The 26,816-nt window shown below is 39.8% G+C and overlaps 1 protein-coding gene across 1 annotated transcript in view; it reads left to right on the plus strand.

Annotated features, from left to right (window-relative positions):
* Cbl (E3 ubiquitin-protein ligase CBL) overlaps positions 1-26,816 on the plus strand; it is a 455,909-nt gene that overhangs the window by 355,010 nt on the left and 74,083 nt on the right. Inside the window, exon 10 of the mRNA XM_090382106.1 lies at positions 13,201-13,536. Coding sequence (XP_090238232.1) covers positions 13,201-13,536 — 336 coding nt within the window. The remainder of the gene's footprint in view (positions 1-13,200; positions 13,537-26,816) is intronic.

Here is a 26,816-nt window from a genome sequence, read left to right on the forward strand (position 1 = left end):
TGGATAGATTCCATCCACCCCAGGTGGCTTTTTTATAATCTCGGCCTCTACTCTGCCAGATAGTAACTAGATAGTAACTTCTGTTCCAGGAAAATTAATGGAGGCACTGGTTAAAAAGCACTGCAGAATCATTTAGACAAGACTTCAGTTATAGCTCAGACACAGCATGGTTTTGTTAAGGGGAAGTCTTGCCTGACCAATTTGATTGGATACTATGATGCAGTCACAAAAGAACTGGATGCAGGGAATAGCTTTGATATTATATACTTGGATCTTAGAAAGGCTTTTGATACTGTTGCACATGGAAGACTGCTACACAAATTGGAGCAGGGTGACATTGGAGGCAAATTGCTGCTATGGATAAAGGGGTGGTTGAGGGGGAGAAGACAGAGAGTGGTAATCAATGGACACTGCTCATCGTGGACTAATGTTATTAGTGGAGTCCCTCAGGGCTCAGTGTTGGTCCATTATTGTTTTCTGTATTTATAAATGATATTGATGATGGTATATCAAGCTTAATGTCCAAGTTTGCAGACGATACAAAGGTTGGCAGGGTTGTAAAGGACACTACTGACACTGTGCTGCCGCAACGGGATCTGGAAAGGTTGAGCAGATGGGCTGAGAGGGGGAAAATGAAGTTTAACATTGACAAATGTAAAGTACTACATATGGGAAACAGCAACCCCAGAGCAACGTATCAACTCTGTGGTACTACACTGACAGTGGTAGAGAATGAAAGGGACTTGGGGGTGGTTGTGCAGGCAGATATGAAGTTCTCTGAGCAGTGCAGACAGGCAGCAAGAGTAGCTCATGGAGTATTGTCAATGATATACAGGAATTTTTCCAGCAGGGATAAGGAGGTGATTATTCCCTTGTATAAGGCAATGGTCAGGCCACACCTAGAGTACTGTATACAGGTCTGGAGGCCTCATTTCAAGAAGGATGTAGAGCTGCTGGAACGAGTACAAAGAAGGGCAACAAGATTAGTGAATGGAACAATGGGGTGCTCTTATGAAGAAAGGCTTAAGTTTTGCAAATTACAGTGTCTGGAGACTAGGCACCAGCGAGGTGATCTGATAGAGGTGTATAAAGCCTTGAATGGTTTGAGCATGCTGAATGCTGATGGGATTCTTCCTCTAGCTCAGAATAATCACCTGAGAGGGCATAAATTCAAATTGAGGAAAGACAGATGTAGGATAGACGTGCGGAAATTTACCTTTAGCCAGAGGGTGGTTGGTTGGTGGAACAGACTTCCATCCCTTGTAGTGGAGGTTGATAGCCTAAATAAGTTTAAGGCTCAGCTGGACAGGTATTTTGAACGAACAGAGGGGTGAATTGGAAGTGTTTTTTTTTTTTTTTTTTTTTTTTTTGGCTGATGCTGCATTAGCTTGCTTTCTTGCATCAAATGCCTCTACTAATGCTAATGCTAGAGAGAGAGTCCTAGTAGTGTGTATGTCGGGGGAGCATTGTCGGGGGCCACGCTATGTCAGGGAGCTGGGTATATCCTTACCATGTGTACATCATGTCCAAAAATTTCAATACTTCACACAGTGTGTCACTGCTATCTTTTCTTTCTTTTGAATACACCATGTGTGGTCAAAGTAATAGAACAAACTTATCTAGGAAAATATCTAAGCTTCCAAAACACTTCTCATTCATTTCAAAAATATATGCGGTCTCACTTCTAATCATGCTGATGTCCATTTCCACTTACTATCTGCCATTCCAACTTTCCTAACTGTGAGTTAAATCTCTCTACTCCATTCTCTCAAATTCATCTATTGCCTCAATTGGTCTCCTAACTGCACTAATCATTTTGACTTCCTCCGTTTGAAACTGAACTTTCTGAATTCCAACTTTCCTAACAGTGAGGTAATTTTCCTTGGTGACTTTAATGTTCACACCTCCAGTTGACTTCCATTCTCTAGTGACAAGGACCCAGCTGGGTAGAGATGCTGAGGCTTTTGGAATTACTAATGATCTCAAATAGATTGTTCATTTACCTACAAGAATAATAGACAATTCTAACGACACAGCCAACACTTTTGATTTTTTTCTCACAAACAACCCTTCCAAGTGGATTCCTGATGGAACTGATATTCGGGTGACACTCAAATCAAGTGGACCCAATTTCGGTGAAGTCCGCACTGTCTGTGACAGCCAGATCCTCTGCTTGCACCTTCATGATGGTGGGACTGTTAGTAATTCTGGGTATAACTCCTATGCACAAGCATGCTGTGGGTGACTACCCAGGTGTGAACCAACGTAAGCAGGGGTTGAGGTGTGGCGCCCACACAACATGGAGGAATGCCACCCTTTGTGTTACCAGGCAATACTAGGTGGTAGATGACTCTCATCAACTGGTGCAATACCACCATTTTGCTTATTGGAGGCTTGAAGTGGTGGAAACCATGTTTAGTCTCCAGAGCTAAGTTCTGGTCAACACTTCCCCATCTCTTCCATCATGCAGTATGACTGATGCCTTCTGAGGTCATAATGAACATCAAGGTGTGATCCAATCTTCCTTACATTTCGAGGTTACAGTTCTAAAACAGTGTTTGCAGGCTGGCCGCTAGTTAGTACACTGGACCGAACCTATTGGTATCTGTTTAGGAGGTTTCCGGATCAGCTGGTGTATAATCTGGCTACCTCTACTCTGCCAGATAGTGACTGGAGGGAGTCCGAGTAGTGTGTTACGCGGGGGGCATTGTCGAGGCCACGTTATGTCAAGGATCTGGGTATAATCTTACCATGTGTATGCCATATCCAAAAATTTCATTACTTCATATAGCATCGCCCCACATGCTTTTTCTTACTATTGAATACACCACGAATTGTCAAAGTAATAGAGAAAGCTTATCTGCAAAAAGGTCTGAACCTCCCAAAACACTTCCTAGTTTCTTTCACAAATATACGTGGTCTCAATTCTAATGTGTGATTCTTCATGCATTAAGAATCTGCAGATAAAGGAACCACTAGGTGGCAGTGATCACAGTGTGCTGAAGTGGGATTTACTCAAAGAGGTAACTACCATCAGGGGTAAAGGGAAGGGTTTTTGCTTTCGTAAAGGTGAATATGATGGTCTGAGACAGTATTTAAATTCTATACAGTGGGACCTACTGATGATGTTACCAACAGCAAATTCAAAATGGGAGGCATTCAAAGAATTTATCTTGGTAGCTACTAGGCTTTACATACCAACTAAGAAATATTGTTCAAGGTTTAGGCCTAAATGGATGTCAGATGAATTAATGAGACATATCGCAGAGAAGAAAAATGCATGGGATACATATAAATTAATGGGTGACATGGAAGCCTATGACAGATATAAGCTGGTCTGTAACCAAGTCACAAAGAAGATTAGGCAGGCAAAGGCAGATTATGAGAAATCTTTGGCAAAGGATGCAAAGAAAAACAACAAAGAGTTCTTTACCTATGTAAACTCTAGAAGGAAAGGGATGAATCAGATTGGTCCACTGGATATTGATGGTTCAACTGTGATGATCCTACTCAGGTGGCTAACAAACTAAATGAGTATTTTAAATCTACATTCAAACATGAGGAGTTATTCAGAGAGGGGAATGCCAGAGGTTAATTAAACTCCAACAGTGAGCTAGATGATTTTATAATAACTTTTAGCATTAGCATTAGCATTAGTAGAGGCATTTGATACAAGAAAGCAAGCTTATGCAGCATCAGCCAAAAAAAAAAAAAAAAGTAACATAAATAAATAAAAATAACCGCTTCCACTTCACCCCTCTGTTCGTTCGAAATACCTGTCCAGCTGAGCCTTAAACTTATTTAGGCTATCAACTTCCACGACAAGGGATGGAAGTCTGTTCCACCCACCAACCACCCGCTGGCTAAAGGCAAATTTCCGCACATCTATCCTACATCTGTCTTTCCTCAATTTGAATTTATGCCCTCTCAGGTGAATTTTCTGAGCTAGAGGAAGAATCCCATCAGCATTGAGCATGCTCAAACCATTCAAGGCTTTGTACACCTCTATCAGATCACCCCGCTGGTGCCTAGTTTCCAGACACTGTAATTTGCAAAACTTAAGCCTTTCTTCGTAAGAGAACCCCTTTGTCCCATTCACCAATCTAGTTGCCCTTCTCTGTACTCGTTCCAGCAGCTCTACATCCTTCCTGAAATGAGGCCTCCAGGCCTGTATACAGTACTCTAGGTGTGGCCTGACCATTGCCTTATACAAGGGAATAATCACCTCCTTATCCCTGCTAGAAAAATTCCTATATATCATTGACAATACACCATGAGCTACTCTTGCAGCTCGTCTGCACTGCTCAGAGAACTTCATATCTGCCTGCACCACCACCCCGAGCTCCCTTTCATTCTCTACCACTGTCAGTGTAGTACCACAGAGTTGATATGTTGCTCTGGGGTTGCTGTTTCCCATATGTAGTACTTTACATTTGTCAATGTTAAACTTCATTTGCCACCTCGAAGCCCATCTGCTCAACCTTTCCAAATCCTGTTGCAGCAGCATAGTGTCAGTAGTGTCCTTGACAACCCTGCCAACCTTCGTATCGTCTGCAAACTTGGACATTAAGCCTGATATACCATCATCAATATCATTTATAAATACAGAAAACAATAAAGGCCCCAATACTGAACCCTGAGGGACTCCACTAATAACATTAGTCCACGATGAGCAGTTTCCATTGATTACCACTCTCTGTCTTCTCCCCCTCAACCACCCCTTTATCCATAGCAGCAACTTGCCTCCAATGCCACACTGCTCCAATTTGTGCAGCAGTCTTCCATGTGCAACAGTATCAAAAGCCTTTCTAAGATCCAAGTATATAATATCAAAGTTATTCCCTGCATCCAGTTCTTTTGTGACTGCATCATAGTATCCAATCAAATTGGTCAGGCAAGACTTCCCCTTAACAAAACCATGCTGTGTCCTAGCTATAACTGAAGTCTTGTCTAGATGATCCTGCAGTGCTTCTTTCACCAGTGCCTCCATTAATTTTCCGGGAACAGAAGTTAAACTCACAGGTCTATAATTACTTGTGTCAGCCTTTGATCCCCTTTGTGAATTGGGGTCACATTTGCACATCTCCAGTCAATGGGTACCTCCCCTGAGTCCAAGGAAGCTCTCATAATTATGGCTAAGGGTTTGCTTACCTCCTTTGCTGCCTCCTTTAATATAACTGGATAGATCCCATCCACCCCAGGTGCCTTTCTTGTGTTTATCTTCAACAATTTCTCCTCCACTTTGCTCTCAGTTATTACAAGATTCTCTAGCTTACTGCTAGAGTTGAATACACCTCTGGCATTCCCCTCGCTGAATAACTCCTCATGTGTGAATGTCGATGCAAAATATTCATTTAGTTTGTTAGCTACCCGAGCAGGGTCATCAACAGTTGACCCATCGATCTCAAGTGGACCAATCTGATTCATCCCCTTCCTTCTAGAGTTTACATAAGTAAAGAACTCTTTGCTATTTTTCTTCGCATCCCTTGCCAAGGATCTCTCGTAATCTGCCTTCGCCTGCCTAACCTCCTTTGTAACTTGGTTACAGATCAACTTGTATCTATCATAGGCGTCCGTGTCACGTGTTAATTTGTATGTATCCCATGCATTTTTCTTCTCTGCCATATGCCTCATTAGTTCATCTGACAACCATTTAGGCCTAAACCTTGAACAATATTTCTTAGTTGGTATGTAAAGCCTAGTAGCTTCCACGATAAGTTCTTTGAATGCTTCCCATTTTGAATTTGCTGTTGGCAATATCATCAGTTGATCCCACTGTATAGAATTTAAATACTGTCTCAGTCCATTGTAGTCGCCTTTACGAAAGCAATACCCCTTCCCTTTACCCCTAATGGTAGTTACCTCTTTGAGTAACTCCCACTTCAGCACACTGTGATCACTGCCACCAAGTGGTTCATTTATCTGCAGATTCTTAATGCATGAAGAATCACTACTGATAATCAAATCAAGAGTATTACTCCCTCTAGTTGCCTCCCGAACATGCTGATGTAGAAAACAATCATCCAATAAATCCACAAAAGCCTTGCTACTGTGTGAGTGACCAGCCCCCAAATTCCAGTCAATATCTGGGAAATTAAAATCCCCTATTATAAGACTCTCTGATTTACTGGCCCACTCTATTTCTCCGAACAGTTTCTTATTATACTCATCAGAGTCATTAGGCCTATAGCACACTCATACTCTCAATTTTGATCTCCCAATGCTTATGTCACACCAAACTGACTCGACACTGCACTGTCCAGCGATGTCGACTGGCTTCACTTCCTTGGATTTTATGTGTTTTTTAACTAATAGCATAACCCCTCCTCCCTTCCTATCCTGTCTATCCTTTCTGTAGACATTGTACTCCCCAAATTCCAGTTCTGCATTTCTTATATCTGTGTGACACCACGTCTCTGAAATCCCCACAATATCTGCCTTTGATGTTTTGAGCAATACCTCAAATTCATCAAATTTATTTACTAAACTACTAGCATTGGTGTACACACAAGTATACATGCACCTGTTCTTTTTCTTAGCTACCCTAACACAACCCATGTGTTTACTTGTACCCCAATGATTCCCAGCAGTCTCTGAAATATCCTGCATCTTATTTTCCAGGCTGCGGCTCATTCCAATAGAAGCAGTGCAAGAATCACTTTCACCTCTGCCAGTGGCTACTGTTAATCTATTAGTCCTTGTATCCCCCCAATCTAGCAGTTTTCCGACCCACCTAACATTGCCTCGATAGCATCAGCAAACATTCTTGCACCCTTTCTATTTAAGTGTATCCCATCCCTGTAGAAGCAGTCTCTCCTGTTAACAAGTACAGACCAGGCTGAAAAAAATTCTACCCCTTGAGCCCTGCACAATCTTTCCAGGGCCGAATTGATTGACAGGGCTCTCATCATATACTCCCTCCTATCGTGTCTGGGCAGAATTGCAGACACTTTCAATTTCAACCCTAATTCACGGCTTTTTTTCATCAGTGACCTGTACTTGTCAAGTAATTCCGCCGGTCTCCTACTCTTAATGTCATTAGTGCCAACGTGTACAACTATATCACCTTTTGTGCCCTTAAAAGATGATATCCGCTCTACAACGTCATCAATTTTGGCCCCTGGCAGACATACCCTGGTCCTATTCCACCTATCCTTTTTACAAAGCATGTTTCCCGTTTCCCTGACAATAGAGTCACCAACAACTACTAGTTCCTTTGGGACCAGCGCATTCTGCCTTGGGGGTTGCCGCTGTGTTCCGCGATGACCAAGTGCAAGCTCTGGCATTGGTGTGGGCAGCTGAGAGCTTGATGGGCCCCTCACTTGTAATGCTTCGAGGGCATCCACCCTATCCTTCTAGCTCTCATATAGGCCCATAACAACGCTGAGTTGTCGCCTTATCTCCTTACACTCCTTGCATCGCACACACACAAAGACATCCCCCATGGCAGTATCATGTCCCATACTTGACTGCTCCGCAAACATCAAGGAAATAGTGCATCTTACAAGGCTGTGATTCAGAGGACAACTGCCCCCCTCAGTTCTCCCCTGGGCCACAGCATTCCCATTAGCTTGAGCCCTTTGCTTTGCTGCTCTGGTTTGAGTCATGATTTAGATTTACTTTCAATAAAATTTCAATTTCTGTACAAAATTAAATCCTAAACTTGTATCCAAACACAGTTATAACGCTATATTTATGTTTCAGTAACGAGTGTTATCTACAGAATATTTACGTTTCAGTAACGAGTGTTATCTACGAAATAGATGTGCGGAAATTTGCCTTTAGCCAGCGGGTGGTTGGTGAGTGGAACAGACTTCCATCCCTTGTCGTGGAAGTTGATAGCCTAAATAAGTTTAAGGCTCAGCTGGACAGGTATTTCGAACGAACAGAGGGGTGAAGTGGAAGTGGTTATTTTTATTTATTTATGTTACTTTTTTTTTTTTTTTTTTTTTTTTTTTTTTGGCTGATGCTGCATAAGCTTGCTTTCTTGCATCAAATGCCTCTACTAATGCTAATGCTAATGCTAAAATATTTACGTTTCAGTAACGAGTGTTATCTGTGAAATCCCTCTATATAACTTTCGTATCAAGTTATGTATTAATTATTTGTTTTTACTAATTATTTATGTTACGTAACCTAAGTGGTTATATGTATAATTAATTATGTTAAATAAAATTAATTATATTACGTTTGTAATCTAAGTCGTTATATGTATTTATTTAAACGTACAATTTAACTGCTAACGAAGTTCAACTAACGCTATCTAGTACGGTATATCGTATCACAAAGGCGGGAAAATTACGAACGGTTAGCGGAGTTGAAACACGTGGAAACCTTTACCGATACTTTTATGCAATTACAAGGCCGAGTAAAGAATAAATACACCAAATTAATCAGAAAATCACAAAATAATGTTATACTACTAAATTTAAATCAAAAGTTTTAGAAAAACAATAATTTCAAATCAATAAATAAGAAAAATCCACTTAGCGGCTTTGAAAACGACCGTCTCTAGTAGCCTCGTCAGCAGACTCTTCTGCTGACGAGAAACTTAGAAGAAAGTGGAGGAGAAATTGTTCAAGATAAAGATAAAAAAGGCACCCAGGGTGGATGGGATCTATCCAGTTATATTAAAGGAGGCAGCAAAGGAAGTAAGCAAACCTTTAGCCATAATTATGAGAGCTTCCTTGGACTCAGGGGAGGTAACCATGGACTGGAGATGTGCAAATGTGACCCAAATTCACAAAGGAGGAACAAAGGGCGACACAAGTAATTATAGACCTGTTAGTTTAACTTCTGTTCCAGGAAAATTAATGGAGGTACTGGTTAAAGAAGCACTGCAGGATCATTTAGACAAGACTTCAGTTATAGCTCGGACACATCATGGTTTTGTTAAGGGAAAGTCTTGCCTGACCACTTTGATTGGATACTATGATGTGGTCACAAAAGAACTGGATGCAGGGAATAGCTTTGATATTATATACTTGGATCTTAGAAAAGCTTTTGATACTGTTGCACATGAAAGACTGTTGCACAAATTGGAGCAGTGTGGCATTGGAGGCAAATTGCTGCTATGGATAAAGGGATGGTTGGGGGGGGAGAAGACAGAGTGGTAATCAATGGACACTGCTCATTGTGGACTTGTGTTATTAGTAAAGTCCCTCAGGGTTCAGTGTTGGGTCAATTGTTGTTTTCTGTATTTATAAATGATATTGATGATGGTATATCAAGCTTAGTGTCCAAGTTTGCAGACGATACAAAGGTTGGCAGAGTTGTTAAGGATACTACTGATGCTATGCTGCTGAAACAGGATCTGGAAAGGTTGAGCAGATGGACTGAGAGGTGGCAAATGAAGTTTAACATTGACAAATGTAAAATACTACATATGGAAAACAGCAACCCCAGAGCAACATATCAACTCTGTGGTACTACACTGTCAGTGGTAAAGAATGAAAAGGACCTGGGGGTAATTGTGCAGGCAGATATGAAGTTCTGTGAGCAGTGCAGATGGGCTGCAAGAGTAGCTCATGGTGTCTTGTCAATGATATACAGGAAGTTTTCTAGGAGGGATAAGGAGCTGATTATCCCCTTGTATAAGGCGATGGTCAGGCCACACCTTAAGTACTGTATACAGGGCTGGAAACCTCTTTTTAAGAAGGATGTAGAGCTGTTGGAGTACAGAGAAGGACAACAAGATTAGTGAATGGAACAAAGGGTTAGCATTAGAGGGATACGATGCAAGAAATCAAGCTTATGTAGCAACAGCCAAAAAAAAAGAAAAACCCACCTATTTCATCCCTCTCTTCATTCCAAATGCCTGTCCAGCTCAGCCTAAAATTTATTTAGGCTATTAGCTTCCACAACAAAAGATGGAAGCCTGTTCCACCAATCAACTACTTGCTGGCTAAAGGCAAATTTCTGCACATCTATTCTACAACTATCTTTCCTCTATTTGAAGCTGTGCCCCTCCGGTCTTAGTTTGAGAAAGACGAAGAATGCCATCAGCATTCAGCTTGCTGAACCCATTCAAGGCCTTATACACCTCATTCAGATCACCTTGCAGGTGCCTACTTTCCAGGTGCTGCAATTTGCAGAACTTTAGCCTTTCTTGGTAAGAGCACCCCCTTTATTCCCCTTGCCAATCTTGTTGCCCTTCTTTGTACTCGTTCTAGTAACTCTACATCCTTCCTAAAATGAGGCCTCCAGACCTGTATATAGTACTCTAGGTATGGCCTGACCATTGCCTTGTATAACAGGATTATCACTTCCCTGTCCCTGCTAGCAAAATTCCTATATATCATTGACAAGACTCTGTGACCTGTCCTGGCAACCCATCTGCACTGTTCAGCGAACTTCATATTTGGCTGCACAATTACCCCCAGGTCTTTTTCACTTTCCACTTCCCTGAGTGTAGTACCACCTAGTTGGCACGTTTCTCTTCGGTTTTTGCTACCCATATGCAGTACTTTGCATTTGTGAATGTTAAACTCTAGTTGCCACTTCTCAGCCTATTTTCCCAACTTATCTAGATCCAGTTGGAGTAGCATACTGTCGTTAAAAACCCTGCCAACCTTTGTATCATCTGCAAACTTGGACATTAAATCTGATATACCTTCATCAATATCATTGATAAATATATCAAAACAACGATGGGACCAACACCGAACCCTGGGGAACTCCACTAATAACATTTGTCTCCCACTCAACCATCCCTTTATCCATTGTAGCAGCTTACCCTTGATGTCATACCTCTACAATTTGTACAGCAATCTTCCATGTGCAACAGTATCAAAAGCTTTCCTGAAATCCAAGAATATAATATCAAAATTATTTTTGACATTCAGTTCCTTTGTGACCACATCATAGTAACCAATCAAATTGGTCAGACAAGACCTCCCTTTAATAAACCCACGCTGTGTCTTAACTGTTACTGCAGTCTTGTCTAGATGATCCTGCAATGCTTCTTTAACCAGTGATTCCATTATTTTTCATGGAACACAAGCTAAACTAACAGGTCTGTAGTTACTTGTATCACCTTTTGAACCTCCTTTATGAATTCTTGATACGTTTGCACACCTGTAGTCCATGTGGACCTCCCCTGAGTCCAAGGAAGCTCTCATAATTATGGTCAAGGGCCTGCTTTCTTCCTTTGCTGACTCCTTTAATATAACTGGATAGACCCCAGGTGCCTTCCTTATGTTTAACTTCAAAAATTTCTCCTCCACTTGGCTCTCAGTTATTACAAATTCACTTAGCTCTCTGTTATCATTTGATAAACTTCTGCCACTCCCCTTCATTGAATAATTCCTGATGTGTGAATGTAGATACAAAATACTCATTCAGTTTATCAGCTGCCTGAGCATGATCATCAATTGTTAACCCATCTATCTTAAGTGGTCCAATCTAATTCATCCCTTTCCTTCTATAGTTTACATAAGTAAAGAACTCCTTATTGTTTTTCTTTGCATCCTTTGCCAAAGATTTCTCAAAATCTGCCTTCATCTGCGTAACCTCCTTTGTGACTTTATTACAGCTGCTCTTATGAAGAAAGTCTTAAGTTTTGCAGATTGCAGTGTTTCGAGACTAGGCACCTGCGAGGTGATCTGATTGAAGTGTATAAAGCCTTGAATGGTTTGAGCATGCTCAGTGCTGATGGGATTCTTCCTCTTGCTCAGAATAATCACCTGAGTGGGCATAAATTCAAATTTAGGAATGACGGTTGTAGGATATATGTGCGGAAATTTGCCTTTAGCCAGCAGTTAGTTGATTGGTGGAACAGACTTTCATTTTTTGTTGTGGAAGTTGATAGCCTAAATAAATTTAAGGCTGAGCTGGACAGGTATTTGAAACGAATGGAGGAGTGAAATGGGAGCGTTTTTTTTTTTTTTTTTTTTTTGGCTGATGCTGCATAAGCTTGCTTTCTTGCATTGTATGCCTCTACCAGTGCTATTGTTAATGTTGCACTAGATATGTAAAAGCAAATAATAAATGATAAATATCTAAAAAATTTTAGTAAAAATGAATTAGCATCTTCTTAATGTATTTTAGATGCAATGAACTTATATGCTGTGTTCTCCCTAGAACCTGTCGGATGGGTGCACCACACAGTTAATTTAACTGACCGCCCAACTAAAATTTACACGATTTGTGCAGTACCATATGGTACCGCTCACTGATCTCGATCAATATTAATTTGAACATAGTATGCGATTGAGGTCAGTGCAACAGGAGCATATAATGTTAAATTATGCAATTAATTTTTGCTCTGGATCACTTAAGTCACATTTATAAATAACAGAAAATTTTATAATATTGCAAAGTCTACATACTTCACAATATTATAAAATTTTAATATTTATAATATTGCGAAGTACTTCATAATGCCACCTGGCTCACAAAATGTTCGGGGAAGAACACTGTATATGGATGGATACCTAATGGAGGATTTAAATGGTTAGACTCGTGTAATACAATCATTGATGTAACTCAAATTCCTGATGATTATGATACTAGGTATATTTTAGAAGTAGATTTATAATGTCCTAAAGATTTGCATAACAATTTAGCTTTAGCTACTGAATATGTAAGTATAAATAAAAGATATTCAAAATTAATGACTATTTTATGTAATAAAACAAAGTATGTATTACACCACAGAAACTTGAAGTATTTAGATTTAGGACTAGACCTTATATATATATATATAGTGTTAGAAAGCAAAAAAACCAACTGGTTAAAATCATACATAGATTTTAATACAGATAAAGGAACTAAAGGTAACAATAGATTTGGAAAAGATTTCTACAAATTAATGAATAATTCTGTTAATGGAAAAGACTATGGAAAATGTAATGAAATTAATTGATGTTAAATTATGTTGTGATGGAAGTAAAGTTGAAAAGTTAATAACTAAACTTAATTTTAAGATATGAGATTTATTTAATGAAAATTTATGTGGCATTCATATGAAGAAAACATTAGTAACGTTTTACAGGCCATGTAAAGACAGAGAAAGAGAGTACATCATTTATAATCAGAATTTATCCCCTCCATCATATCATACATCAGAAAAAAATTTGTTACTCTTATATAAAATTTATCAGTTTTTTTTTTTCATTTTTCAGTTTTTTATGACTGAGTTTATGATTGTATGGCTGGTTCTCATTGTACACTATTTATGATAATCCTTGATAATTCTAGGCACTGCTGTATCATATTCAGAGATCAAACGTACTGTGGCTCCTTTGAAGATGACTTCATCCTTTCCTGTGACTGTACCAGCAGCTCAACAGTCATCATCATCATCAGTTGCATCCTGTAGTACATGGCCAAGGTCTTCCCCTGGAATCAGTTTGTCCACACTTTCTCCTCCCAGTTCCACACCAACTCCAGAACTTCCACCAGCTGAGCCCTCTACCTCAGCTTTCTCCAGAAACACACCAAAAGCTACAGCAGGAGCTTCTATACATTATGCAGAACTTGAAGAAATTAGGGAGGAACCTAATTATGCTAATACTGATATTAATACAAATTCTGGTATGTTATTTCAGTTACTGTTTTAAACAACTAGGTTTGTATCATTATTTTTTTTTCTTTTAATTACCATTACATGTGCTAAATTGATCATTTTCAAGAATTACAGTGGTGTTCAGTTAAATTGCACGTCTATGGAATGGGAAAAAGAGGCAGGCGACCGAGTATTGGCATTGCTATTCTCTTTTAGCACCTATTCTCTCTCTCTCTCTAGTACATCATGAACACTGGAGAGGCAAATAGTGTAAAGAAAAAGCAATCCATTGTCACCTGATTTTTTCCAGGTATCTGTACAACTCTTTCTTAAATTTAGTAGTGGAAATAACACAAGGAACAGGCTTACATAGCATCAGCAAAAAAACATACACTACTCACTTAATATGCCCATCCCTTTTAATAATTCTTCCAATCCTGTAAATTTATTCAAGCCACCCACTTCTACAACACCATACAGAAGCTTCTTCCAATAGTTGATTATGTTTAGGCTGAAAGCAAATTTTCATAAATCTTTCCTGATTTAAATTTGAGTATGGAGTGTGCTATTCAAGAAAGAGTAAGGATGCCACTTTCCCTGAAATGGTGAGGGGGAACCTCCCAGTGATGCAGCCGGGCTTCCAGATTAGCATCACTGGGTTTGGTTACTACCGCGTTGGCCAAGATTTTTCTAGCTTTTAGATAGCTATTTTTAAAGTTAATACTTAAAATGTCTGTAGATCTTACCATTCGTAACTTGCCACCATTGTTATACAATGCGGAATAGCGTAACGTAAATCCTGAACTTCATAGCATAAGGTTTAACATAAAACTAAATAGCAAAATATGTAGCACTGTATTAGAAATCTATTAGATAAGTATAGTATTATCAATTAAGCAGTAAAATTTATTAATCTTATTAAATTTCATTGTTAATTAAATTATACTCAAATGGAATAATGACCCAGACTAGAGCAGCAAAGCAACGAGCACAAAGTAGCAGTAGTACTGTGGCTCATGGGAGAACCAAAGGAGGTTATTCTCTAACGCATCACAGTCTAAAAAATATGTGCGAAATGTGAAATGTTTGCAGACCTGTCTAGAACAGGACGTGATCTAGCCAAGGAGGATCTCTTTGTGTGTGCGCTAGGTGCAATTTATTTGAATAATTTTGCAAAACCGAGAGTAGAGCTATTGGGGAAAAGTCGTTGATAGAGTTACAACAGTTTCCCTTTGGAACATGGATGATTATTGCTTTTTTGATGAATTGAGAAGGGAATTTACCAGATTGAAAGGAGAGATTGAATATATACTTCAGTGGCGTAAGAATTGAACTAAGGACCATTTTCAAAAATTATGTGAAATGTGTGCAGACCTTTCTGGAACAGGACATGATCTAGCCAAGGAGGATGTCTTTATATGTGCTAGGTGCAGAGAATGTCAAAAAATTAAGCACCAGCTCAGCATTCTAATGGGCATCTATGAGAGTTTGAAGAGTCAGGTAGATGCCCTTGAAGGAATTGTTGTTGTTGTTGTTATTTGGTTTTTAGGAGCATTAGCAACTAAGGCCATATTGCTCCGGGGATATGCGGTGGTCATTCCCTGACCTTTCCGTATTTGGTGGTGACGGGCTCGAACCCCGGTCTAATCAAGAAGCGTGTGCTACGCACTGCTGCTCCTGCCCACCTGGCTACAGAGGTGCCTTGAAGGAATTAAAATGATGGGCCCATCAGGCTCTCAGCTGCTCAACTCAATGTTAGAGCTCACTCTTGTGCGCCAGACAACACAGCATCAATCTTCAGGGCAGAATGCGCTGATCCCACAGGAACTAGTTATTGTCGATGACTCAATTGTCATTGAAATGGGAAATATATTATGCAAAAAGGATAGGTGGAATAGGACCAGAGTATGTCTGCCGGAGGCAAAAGTTGATGACATTGTACAGCAGATATCATTGTTGTACCCATTGGCACTAATGACAATAAGAGTAGGAGATGTGGGATATGTGCGGACTTAACAAGTACAGGGCAATGTTAAAAAAAAGTCGCGAGTTAAATTTTTAAATTGAAAGTGTTTGCAATTTTGCTGAGAGGTGATATAAAGGAGTACATGATGAAAGCCTTGTCAGCGAGTTTGGCCCTGGAGAGATTGTTCAAGGCTCGGGGGTAGAATTTTTTTCTCAGCATGGTCTATGCTTGCTAACAGGAGAGATTGCTTCCACAGGAATGTGATACACTTAAATAGAAAGGGTAGAAAAATATTTCCGGATGCTATCGAGGCAATTTAGGTGGTTCAGAAAACTGCTGGCATGGGGGGGGGATACACAGACTAATAGCTTAACAATAGCCACAGGCAGAGGTGAAAGTAATTCTTGCACTGCTTCTATTGGAATAAGCAGTATCCTTGAAAGAAAGGTTCTGGAAATTTCAAGGACTGCTGAGAGTCATCATGAAACAAGTAAATACATGGGCTGCATTAGGGGTAACTAAGAGTAAGAATAAGTGCATGTACCAATGCTAGTAGTACAGTAAATAAATTTGATGAATTTGAAGTGTTGGTGGACATCAAATAAGGACATTGTTGGGATATCAGAGACATGGTCTCACTCAGATTTTAGGGATGCAGAATTTGAATATGAGGAGTACAACTTGTACAGAAAGGACAAAAATGTCAAAATGTGTTTATGTTTTATGGCAACCTTTGGGGTTCCCCCTATTAGCTGCTGTAGCATCTGTATGAGGCACACGGGTGTGTGTGTGTGTGTTTTTCTGTTGAGTGTTGTTTGCCAGCTCCAGGCATCTTCACGCAGGCATAGAACAAGTTGGTGGGTTGTTTTGGGTTTTATTGGCGCATCAGTGACTAAGGCTATGATGCACCAGAACCAGATAGAACAAGTTTGTTCACTGCCTCCTGTCCCTAGCTATGAAGAGGCATGCCAGGTGTACAGAGTGCACTGACGGTACACCCAGGACCCAGGAAGAGGCTCCTCCCGTTGAGCCTCCAAAAACAAAAATCTTTAGAAAGGACAGATAGGATAGGACAGATGTCAGGAGCAGTTATGCTCTTAGTTAAAAAAGTGCATAAAATCAGAGGCAGTGTGTCCAAATGAAATGGGTGGCTAATGCAATGTTGAATCAGTTTGGTGTGACATAAGCACTGGGAAAGCAAAAATGAGATGAGGAGTATGTTATAGGCCTAATGTCACATGAATGTTATAGGCCTAATGTTATAGGCCTAATGTCATAATGAGACTCATGGCAGAGAAGAAAATGCATGGGATACATGTAAATTATCAAGATACACACATAGGTCCTTGAGGTTGTCACAGACATTCTCTCAGATATGCCAGACAAGCTGTACTTGCTACCTGCGAGTCTAAAACGCTGATGGAACTGATATTCGGGTGACACTCAAGTCAAGTGGACCCAATTTCAGCGAAGTCCGGACGGTCTGTGACAGCCAAATCTTCTGCTTGCACCTTCACGATGGTGGGACTGTTAGTAATCCTGGGTATAACCTCCCTGCACAAGTACATGGTGGGTGACCACCCAGGTGTGAACCAACGTAAGCAGGGGTCGAAGTGTGGCGCCCACACCACATGGAGGAACGCCGCCCCTCTATGTTACCAGGCAGTACTAGGTGGTAGATGACTCTCATCAACCGGTGAAATACCACCACTTTGCTTATTGGAGGCTTGAAGTGGTGGAACCCATGTTTAGTCTCTAGAGCTAAGTTCCAGTCAACCCTTCCCTATCTCTTCCATCATGCAGTATGATTGATGACTTTTGAGGTTTGATGAACGTCGTGGCGAGATCCAATATTCCTTACATTTCGAGGGTACAGCTCTAAAACGGTGTTCGCAGGCCGGCTGCTAGTTAGTACACCGGACCGAACCTACTGGTACTCTCTAGGAGGCTTCTGGATCAGCTAGTGTATAATCTTGCTACCTCTACTCTGCCAGATAGTGACTGGAGGGAGTCCGAGTAGTGTGTATGCGGGGAGCATTGTCGAGGCCACATTATGTCAAGGATCTGGGTATATTCTTACCATGTGTACGCCATATCCAAAAATTTCATTACTTCATACAGCTTGTCCCACCCACTTTTTCTTACTATTGAATATACCATGAATTATCAAACTAATAGAGCAAGCTTATCTGCGAAAAGATCTAAACCTCCCAAGGACTTCCTAATTCATTTCACAAATATACGTGGTCTCAATTCTAATCTCAATGATGTCCCTTTCCACTTGCAGTCTGCCAAACCCCATGTACTTTTTCTGAAGAAATCTCAGTTATCTCAGAATTTCAGTTATCGGTTGATTCAACTACTGTTCATCTCAGATGCCCAAGTACCACCTCAAAGGTGGTACTTGTGCATATGTCCATTCTGATATTCCCTGTCAGAGACTTGGCAATTTGGAATCTCCTCTCTTTGATCTTCTCTGGCTTAAAATCTCTCTACCTCATTGTGTCAAATTCATCTGTTGCCTCTACCGTTCTCCCAACTCCACTAATCACTTGGAGCTCTTTGACTTCCTCTCATTGCAACTTGACTTTCTCCAGTCCAACTTTCCTAACAGTTAGGTAATTTTCCTTGGTGATTTTAATGTTCACAACTCCAGCTGGCTTCCGTTTTCTAGTCACACCGACCCAGCAGGTCGAGATGCTGAGGCTTTTGCAATTACTAATGACCTAGCACAGATTGTTCATTTACCTACAAGAATACCGGACAATCCTAATCATACAGCCAATATGCTTGATCTTTTTCTCACAAACAACCCTTCTAAGTACATGGTCGAAGTGAGAGGTTCTTTAGGCACTTCAGATCACGACTTGGTGATTGTCTCTTCTCCAATGGAACCTTTATCTCATGGCTATTCCCAACCTCGTGTTGTTTGGCATTACAAGAATGCAAAATGGGATGACCTGCGAGACTTCTTTTCTTCTTTTCCTTGGTCGGATTACGGTTTCAAAAGTTCTGATGTCAACGTTTGCTCAGATCGTGTCAGTGAAATTATTCTTGTAGGAATGGAATCCTTTATCCCACACTCCACTTTAAAATCTCGTCCTTTATCTAAACCTTGGTTTTCCAATAAATGTGCTAAGGCTGTCCAAGAGAAGAATGTTGCATATCGTAATTGGCTTGTTTCTAATTCTTCAGTTTCATTTTCTGCCTACACCAAAGCTCGCAAAAATTGTAAAGCAGTTATTAATCAGTCCAACCTAGAGTTTGAACAGGCTAAGAGTAGAAAACTTGCTTCTTGCCCTAATGGTAGCCGAGCATTCTGGTCTCTTGCCAAAGCTATTGGCCGCAACTTTTGCCCATCTCTGCTCCCACCTCTCTCCAAACCAGATGGTTCTGTTGTCATTTCAGCCAAAGATAAAGCTGACCTGCTAGCATCCCATTTTTCTTCCAGCTCATGTATTAATTGATCTTGGTAAAACACCTCCCACCATTCCCAACACGCTCCATTCAATGACTACTGTGGTCTTCCGTCAAAAGACTATCAGAAGGATTTTGATGAATCTTGATGCTAAGAAAGCTCCAGGTCCTGATGGTATTTCTCCACTTGTTCTCAAAACCTGTGCTCCTGAACTTACGCCTATTCTTTGCCGCCTTTTTTCACTTTCTTATTCCAAAGCTGTTTTTCCTTCTGCTTGGAAATTTGCTCATATCCAGCCAGTTCCTAAAAAGGGTGACAAATCCCTCCCATCCAGTTATCGTCCCATTGCAATTACTTCTACTCTTCTAAAGTAATGGAGAAATCAATTAACCGCCAACTCTTTAAACTACCTAGAAACCTTCAGTCTGATTAACGATATGGATTCCGTCAGTGTCGATCCACTGGTGATATTCTGGCTTATGTTACCCATTTATGGACTAATTCAATGGAAAGGTTCGATGAAACACAAGTAGTTGCTCTTGACATCTCAAAGGCTTTTGATCGTGTTTGGCATAAAGGTCTTCTAAACAAGCTTCCATCTTATGGTTTACCAACTGTTTTTAGTAATTGGTTATCCAGTTTTCTCTCTGATCGCTCACTGAGGGTGATGGTAGATGGCTCTCTGTCTTCTAACTTCTCCACTAATGCCTGTGTCCCCCAAGGTTCAGTTCTTTTCCCCACTCTTTTCCTCTTGTATATCAATGACCTTCTTCCATTGACTGGAAATCCTATCCATAGTTTTGCTGATGATAGCACATTGCATTCAACTTTCCATTTTGAGAAACCTGCTCAATCAGCTTCAACTTCTCGAAAATCTGCTACCAATTCCTTAAATGCCGATCTTCAGGTAATTCTCCAGTGGGGCAAAGACGACTTAGTCGATTTCAACCCTTCTAAAACTCAGTCTTGTCTTATATCTCGCAAAAAGGATTCTTCTGCTCCTATACTTATCTTTAGTGACACTCCGATTTCTAGGCAAAAGGATATATCTCTTTTGGGGATTACCCTAACTTCTAATTTCTCTCTCTCTTGGCACAAGCACATTACAAATATTGCTTCCTCTGCAACTAAAAAACTTGGTTTTCTCTTTCGCTCTCGGCGTTACTTTTCTTCCAAACAGCTGCTCACTCTGTATAAATCGCAAATCCGCCCTGCAATGGAATATTGTTCCCACATCTGGGGTGGTGCCCCCGAAACCTCTCTCAGGCTTCTTGATTCCATTCAGAAGAGGGCAGTTAGGTTAATTAATGATTCATCTCTAACAGAGTCTCTCCACTCGCTGTCTCATAGACATGCTGTTTCTGCTGCATGCCTCTTCTACAGATTCTTCTTCTACAGTTCTTCTGAATTGGCTTCTATAATTCCCGCTCTCTCTCTTTCAAAATAGTCTGAACATGTGCCGCCACCAGTCAACATCCATTTACTGTCCAACTTCAAACCCACAGAACCAACTTTTCATCTTCCTCATTTATTCATTCAACTGCTGTTTTCTGGAACAACCTTCCTTCATACGTATTTCCTGAAAATTACAATCTACAGAAGTTCAAATCCAATGTCAACAAATATCTTGTTTCGTCTTCTCAACCTCCAACCCAAGCACGGTACTAAGTACTATAGGTTCTAATACCTCTCGTGTTTGGGGTTCACATAAAAAAAAAAAAAAGAAAAAAAAAAGCCAATGATAGATATAAACTAGTCTGAAATCAACTCTAAAAGGAGGTTATGCCGGCTAGGACATACGAGAGGGTATCAAAATGTTTGTACCCTTACCTAGAAATAATAGCCCTAGAAAGGTGAAACTTCACAGGAACTTTAATCCTTTTCTATGTACTCTCCATGTATAGTAACACATTTCTCCCATCTATGGGTCAGTTGTTTAATGCCTTGATCATAGAAATCCGTACTTTTTGCCTGAAATCAATCTTCCATTTCATTAATGACTTCCTGAGACGAATTAGTGGTGTCCACCAATAGTTTCTACATTTTTCGAAACAAGAAGAAGCCTGATGGTGCTAGTTCAAGAGAATAGGGTGAATGCTGCAATAGTTCGAACCCACACTGGGCAACAAAGTTGGTGGTGGCAATGGCCGTGTGAGCCAGTGCAATTTCTTACAGAAGATGGATACCTTTGGTTAACATTCCACCCGTTTTCACCTTCAAAACATCGCTTAACTTTTTCAAAAGATTTCTGTAGTATTTTCCGGTAAGTGTGGAACCACAAGGTAGGTAATCTGTCATAACCCCTTTTCTATTCCAAAACATGGACAACATTACTTTCTTTGTAGATGGAGTGGTCTTTGCCTTTTTAGGAGGTGTGCTTCCACTGCTTTGACATGTCTTTAAACTCTGGATCACCCTGCACACCCAGCATTCATCATTTGTCACAAACATAAAAAAAAAAAGCAGCATGTATACCCTGTACACACGAAAGATGTTTTATTTTATGTGAAAACATCTATAGTGGCACTAGAGTAAAACTGTTTAAATATTTGAACAGTTTGATCGAAACTTACTTACTTATTCTACTTAGAAAGTTGATGTTGATCAAAATCTTGTGAATCCGATTTTATTAAAGTCTGCATTTTATTCTTGCATAATATCACTACCTGCTGCTTATTCTACCGAATCAAAGTTAGTGACTGATTTGGTGTCATTTAGGAAGTGACATTATTTCCATATCTTAGTATGAACTTACTAAGTTCATACTTGAATCAACTACTTACTCTACCAAATCATCGTTAGCACCATTTAGGAAGTGACATCAGTTGTGTCATTTCCATAAAAAAATTTCTTTACCAGTCGATTTTACTCTAGTGCCACCATAGATGTTTTCACATCAGAAGTTCTCAACATCCACATTACACAAATACAACAGTTGGCTAGAATGTTGCATTCAACATTGCTTCTGCAAAGGCATCAGCAATCTTGGAACCCATCGTGCAGAGACCTTAGACATGTGTAGGTGGTCATGTAAAATGACCATCTACGCAGACACATAACTAATTCCCACTGCATTTGCAATACAATGAATTGTCACACATCTGCCACTCAGCACCAGCTGCTCAAACTTTGCAACCATCTCACCGTCTGTGGATGGCCTTCCTTCTTGTGGCTTGTCAAAGAAACTTGTATGACTGCATGGGAACTTCCATTTCCACTTTTTTACAATGTCAGAGGATGGACAATTCTGCTCATACACAGCATTCATTTCTTCGTCAATTTCCTGAGCTTTCTTTCCCTGCAAATGCAGGAACTTGATCACTGCTCCATACTTCACTGTGTCAACCATAGCGTCCTTCCTCAGATTCTGGGCTCTATCTCTGGTGTACAATCACCTATAGGAATGAAATTTCACATTTTAGTTATTGAATATGTAGACAACCTATATTAAAAATGGCATCTGTCTACTGATGTTTTATCTAGTTCTGGGTACGAACTTTCTGATACCCCCTTGTATTATAAGAAATCTTTGGCAAATGATGCAAACATAAGGGGATAAGGGGATGAATCACATTGGTCCACGATATCATGGTTCAACTGTTGATGATCCTGCTCATGGTTGCTCACAAACTGAATGAGTATTTTGCATCTACATGAGGAATTCTTTAGGGAATCTGGAAGTTTATCGGACTCTAACAGGGAGATAAATGATTTTTTAATGTCTGAGAGGAATTCGGAACAGAAATTTTTGAAACCAAACATAAGAAAGGCACCTGGGGTAGATGGGATCTTTCCAGTTATATTGAGGGAGGCAGCAAAGGAGGTAAGCAAACCTTTAGACATAATTATGAGAGTATTTTTGGATTCAGGGGAGGTCCTTGTGGACTGGAGATGCCTGAATGTATCCATAAATCACAAAGTGATATCAAAGGGTGACATGAGTAATTACAGACTTGTTAGCTTAACTTTTGTTCCAAGGAAAATAATGGAGTCACTTGTTAAAGAAATGATGTAGAATCATCTAAACAAGACTGCAGTTATACTTCAGACAGAGCATGGATTTATTAAAGGGAAAGAGACAAGAGTTTTTTTACTCTTGTCTTACCAATTTGATTGAATAAAACTATGCAGTCACAAAGGAACGGCACCTCCGTAGCAAGGTGGGAAGGAGCAGCAGTGTGTAGCACATGCTTCTTGATTAGAACAGGGTTCGAGCCCGTCACCACCAAATACGGAGGATGTGGAAAGGTCAGGGAATGACCACCGCATATCCCGGAGCAATATTGCCTTAGTTGCTAATGCTCCTAAAAACCAAATAACAAACAAACAAACACAAAGGAACTGGATGCAAAAAATAATTTGGTTTAATATACTTGGATTTCAGGAAAGTTTTTGATATTGTTGCACATAGACTGTTGTACACATTAGAGCAGTGTTGACATTAAAGACAAGTTAATGGGAGAAGACAAGACAGAGAGTGGTAATCAATGGACACTGCTCTTTGTGGACTAAAGTGGAGTTTTCCAGGGTTTTTGGCATTAGCCCATTGTTGTTTTCCCACATTTATCAGTGATATTGATGAAGGCATATCAGGCTTTTTTTTTTTTTTTTTTATGTAAACCCCAAACACGAGAGGTATTAGAACCTATAGTACTTAGTACCGTGCTTGGGTTGGAGGTTGAGAAGACGAAAGAAGATATTTGTTGACATTGGTCTTGAACTTCTGTAGACTGTAATTTTCAGGAAATACGTATGAAGGAAGGTTGTTCCAGATAACGGCAGTTGAATGAATAGTAGTAGTAGTAGTAGTGGCATGTGATGAAAGAAAGCAAGTGTATGAGCTTATGCAGCATCAGCCAAAAAAAAAAATCACACCATTCCCTCCAAATGCCTGTCCAGTTCCTCCTTAAATTTATTTAACCTATCAACTTCCACAATGACAGATGGAAGTTTGTTCCAGCAATTAACCACCCGCTGGCTAAAGACAAATTTCTGCACATCTGTCTTTTCTTAATTTGAATTTATGCCCCCCCTAGGTTCATAATCTGAACCAAGTGGAAGGATCCCATCAGAATTCAGCGTGCTCAAGTTCAAGGCCTTATTCACCTCAATCAGATCACTTCGCAGGTGCTAGTCTCCAGCCACTGCAATTTGCAGAACTTAAGCCTCTCTTGGTAAGAGGATCCCTTCATTCCCCTCACCAATCTTGTTGCCCTTCTCTGTACATGCTCAAGCAAATCTACATCCTTCCTAAAATGAGGCCTCCAGACCTGTATGCAGTACTCAAGGCATGGCCTGACCATTGCCTTATACAGAGGGACAATCACCTCCTTTTCCCTGCTAGCAAAATTCCTATATTGACAAAACCCCATGACCTGCCCTGGCAGCCTGTCTGCATTACTCAGAAAACTTCATATCTGACTACACAATTACTCCCAGGTCTTTTTCAATTTCAACCACCTTAAGTGTAGTACCACACAGTTGGTACATATCTCTGGGGTTACTTCTACCCATATGCAGTACTTTGCATTTGTCAATGTTAAACTTCAGTTGCCACTTCTCAGCCCATATTCCAAAATTTTCTAGATCCTGTTGCAGTAGCACCTGGGGTGGAGTAGTTTACCTGTTGATGAAGAATAACAGTGAAGAAAATTATAAACGTTTGTTTCTAGATATGAATGACTTTGCCGGAGAAAATGAAATTGAATTCAGATCACAGGCCATATTAACTGACCTGGAATTAGCTACAATAAATGCTTCCAAAGGTGAGTTCCCTAATGTGTCTAAAGAGGTCTGTTTTTTTCCACCTGGGACAATGTGTTTGGAGAAAAATTCAAGCAAGTGGACTGGCATTTTAGTATGGCACCGATGAAGAATTTAGTCTGCTGCTTCAACATTTGTGTGCCTTGACATCTATTCCTTCTGATGAAGTACCACAAGCATTTAATGTTCTGAAGCCACATTTATCGAGGGAAGCTAGTGATATGGTACTGCAATATACATGTTCCATGTGTTCAAATAAAATTTTAATGTTTTCAGTGGCAATTTTGATGACATGAAAAACATTTTTTATTGCAAACAGTTTCTCAGATTTGGACTTTAACTTTGTTTTTTAAAATACAATTGATATGTTGGGATTTTCGGCTGTCTGGATTTTGCCCATCGGGAATCTGGCTGTTGGGATTTTGGGCAGCACTGCAAACAGCTATACAGGGAAATAGAGGGAGCAGAAAATCAGAATGTCTCTTAATGGGGGTTTTAACTTTCCAGACGCTGACTGGAATTTGTGGGTTGTTCACTCTCACACTAACAAGACTTTTGTGGATTTCTTAGATTACTGTTCTGTACAGCAGCATGTTAGAGAGGCAACAAGAGGAAGCAATACTATTTATTTGGTTATTAGCAGTGATTCTTTATGTGTGGCACTGATCTCAGTATACTAATATGGAATTTTATTAAAGATATAACTACTGTCGAGGGATAAAGGATTTTGCTTTCATAAGTGTGACGACAGAGGTCTAAGACAGTTTTTAAATCGTATGCAGTGGGACCAACTGATGACGTTACTAATGGTAAATTCTAAATGGGAAATATTCAAGGAAGTAATCAAAGATGCTACTAGGCTTTTCATACCACAAAAAAAGAAATACTATTCAAGGCTTAGACCCAAATGAACATCAGAAGAACTATTAAGATACTTAGAAGAGAAAAAAGTGCATGGCATACATATAAATTATCAGGTGATTCAGAAGCCTATGGTAGATATAAATTGGTTTGTAAGCAAGTCACAAAGGAGGTTAGGCAAGCTAAGGCCAGTTATGAGAAGTATCTGGCAAAGAATGCAAAGAAAAACAGCAAAGATTTCTATGCTTATATTAACAGTAGAACAACTTGAATCATGTTGGGCCACGATGACTATGGGTTAACTCTTGATGACCCTGCTCAGGTTGTGGACAAATTGAATAGTTATTTTGCATCTACATTCATACATGAGGAATTCTTTAGGGAATGGGATGCCAGTCATTTATCAAACTCTAACAAGGAGCTAAATGATGTTGTGATAACTGAAAGGAAAGTGGAGGAGAAATTGTTGAGGATGGACATAAAAAAGGCACCTGGGGCAGATGGAATCTATCTAGTTATATTAAGGGAGGCAGCAAAGAATGTAAGCAAACCCTTAGCCATAATTATGAGAGGGCATCCTTGGATTCAGGGGAGCTCCCTATGAACTGGAGAAGTGTGAATATATTCCTAGTTCATTAAGGGGAATTAAAAGTCAACATAAGTAATTACAGACCTGTTAACTTAAAGCCTGTTCCAGGGAAAATAATGGAATCACTGGTTAAAGGAGTACAGGCAGTTCTCACTGTACGAGTTCCCAGGTTTACGAGTTTTTTTTTTTTTTTTTTTTTCAAAGTATCAAGTATCAACAAAATCGAAAATACGAACATTAATTGCAAAAAATGAATGTTAAACATTCATAAATACAGCATTTCAAACCACGCGCATAGTTATACAATACAGTGTATCACGCTTTATGATATTAATCTGTTACAATCATATCGCAAAAATATCGTAATGTGAACCCAATAACACATTGTTTTTTGATAATTCATTCCATGACCTTGGAAGTTCAAATTTTAACTATATAACTCCCTAAAAGGTCATTTTTATAGTGTAAATCGTATTAGTTACCAATTCAAATCATTAAACGCATTACACTTTCATCGTTATCACATGTTATAAGAACCAATTTTGAACGGCTTTGTGATATTTTTCTAAAGCACATTTCTGGAAGTCACGACCATAAAACAATAAAAACAATTTGCACTTTCCAGTTTATTGGGCTTTTCTGTTTCTGCAAACAATTATAAATGGGTAGTAAACTCGATGTTATTGCATTTGTGAAAATATCGATAACTGGA

Source organism: Mastigoproctus giganteus, chromosome 9, assembly GCF_048544385.1.
Source record: "Mastigoproctus giganteus isolate SK-2022 chromosome 9, ASM4854438v1, whole genome shotgun sequence".
NCBI classification, from domain to species: domain Eukaryota; kingdom Metazoa; phylum Arthropoda; class Arachnida; order Uropygi; family Thelyphonidae; genus Mastigoproctus; species Mastigoproctus giganteus.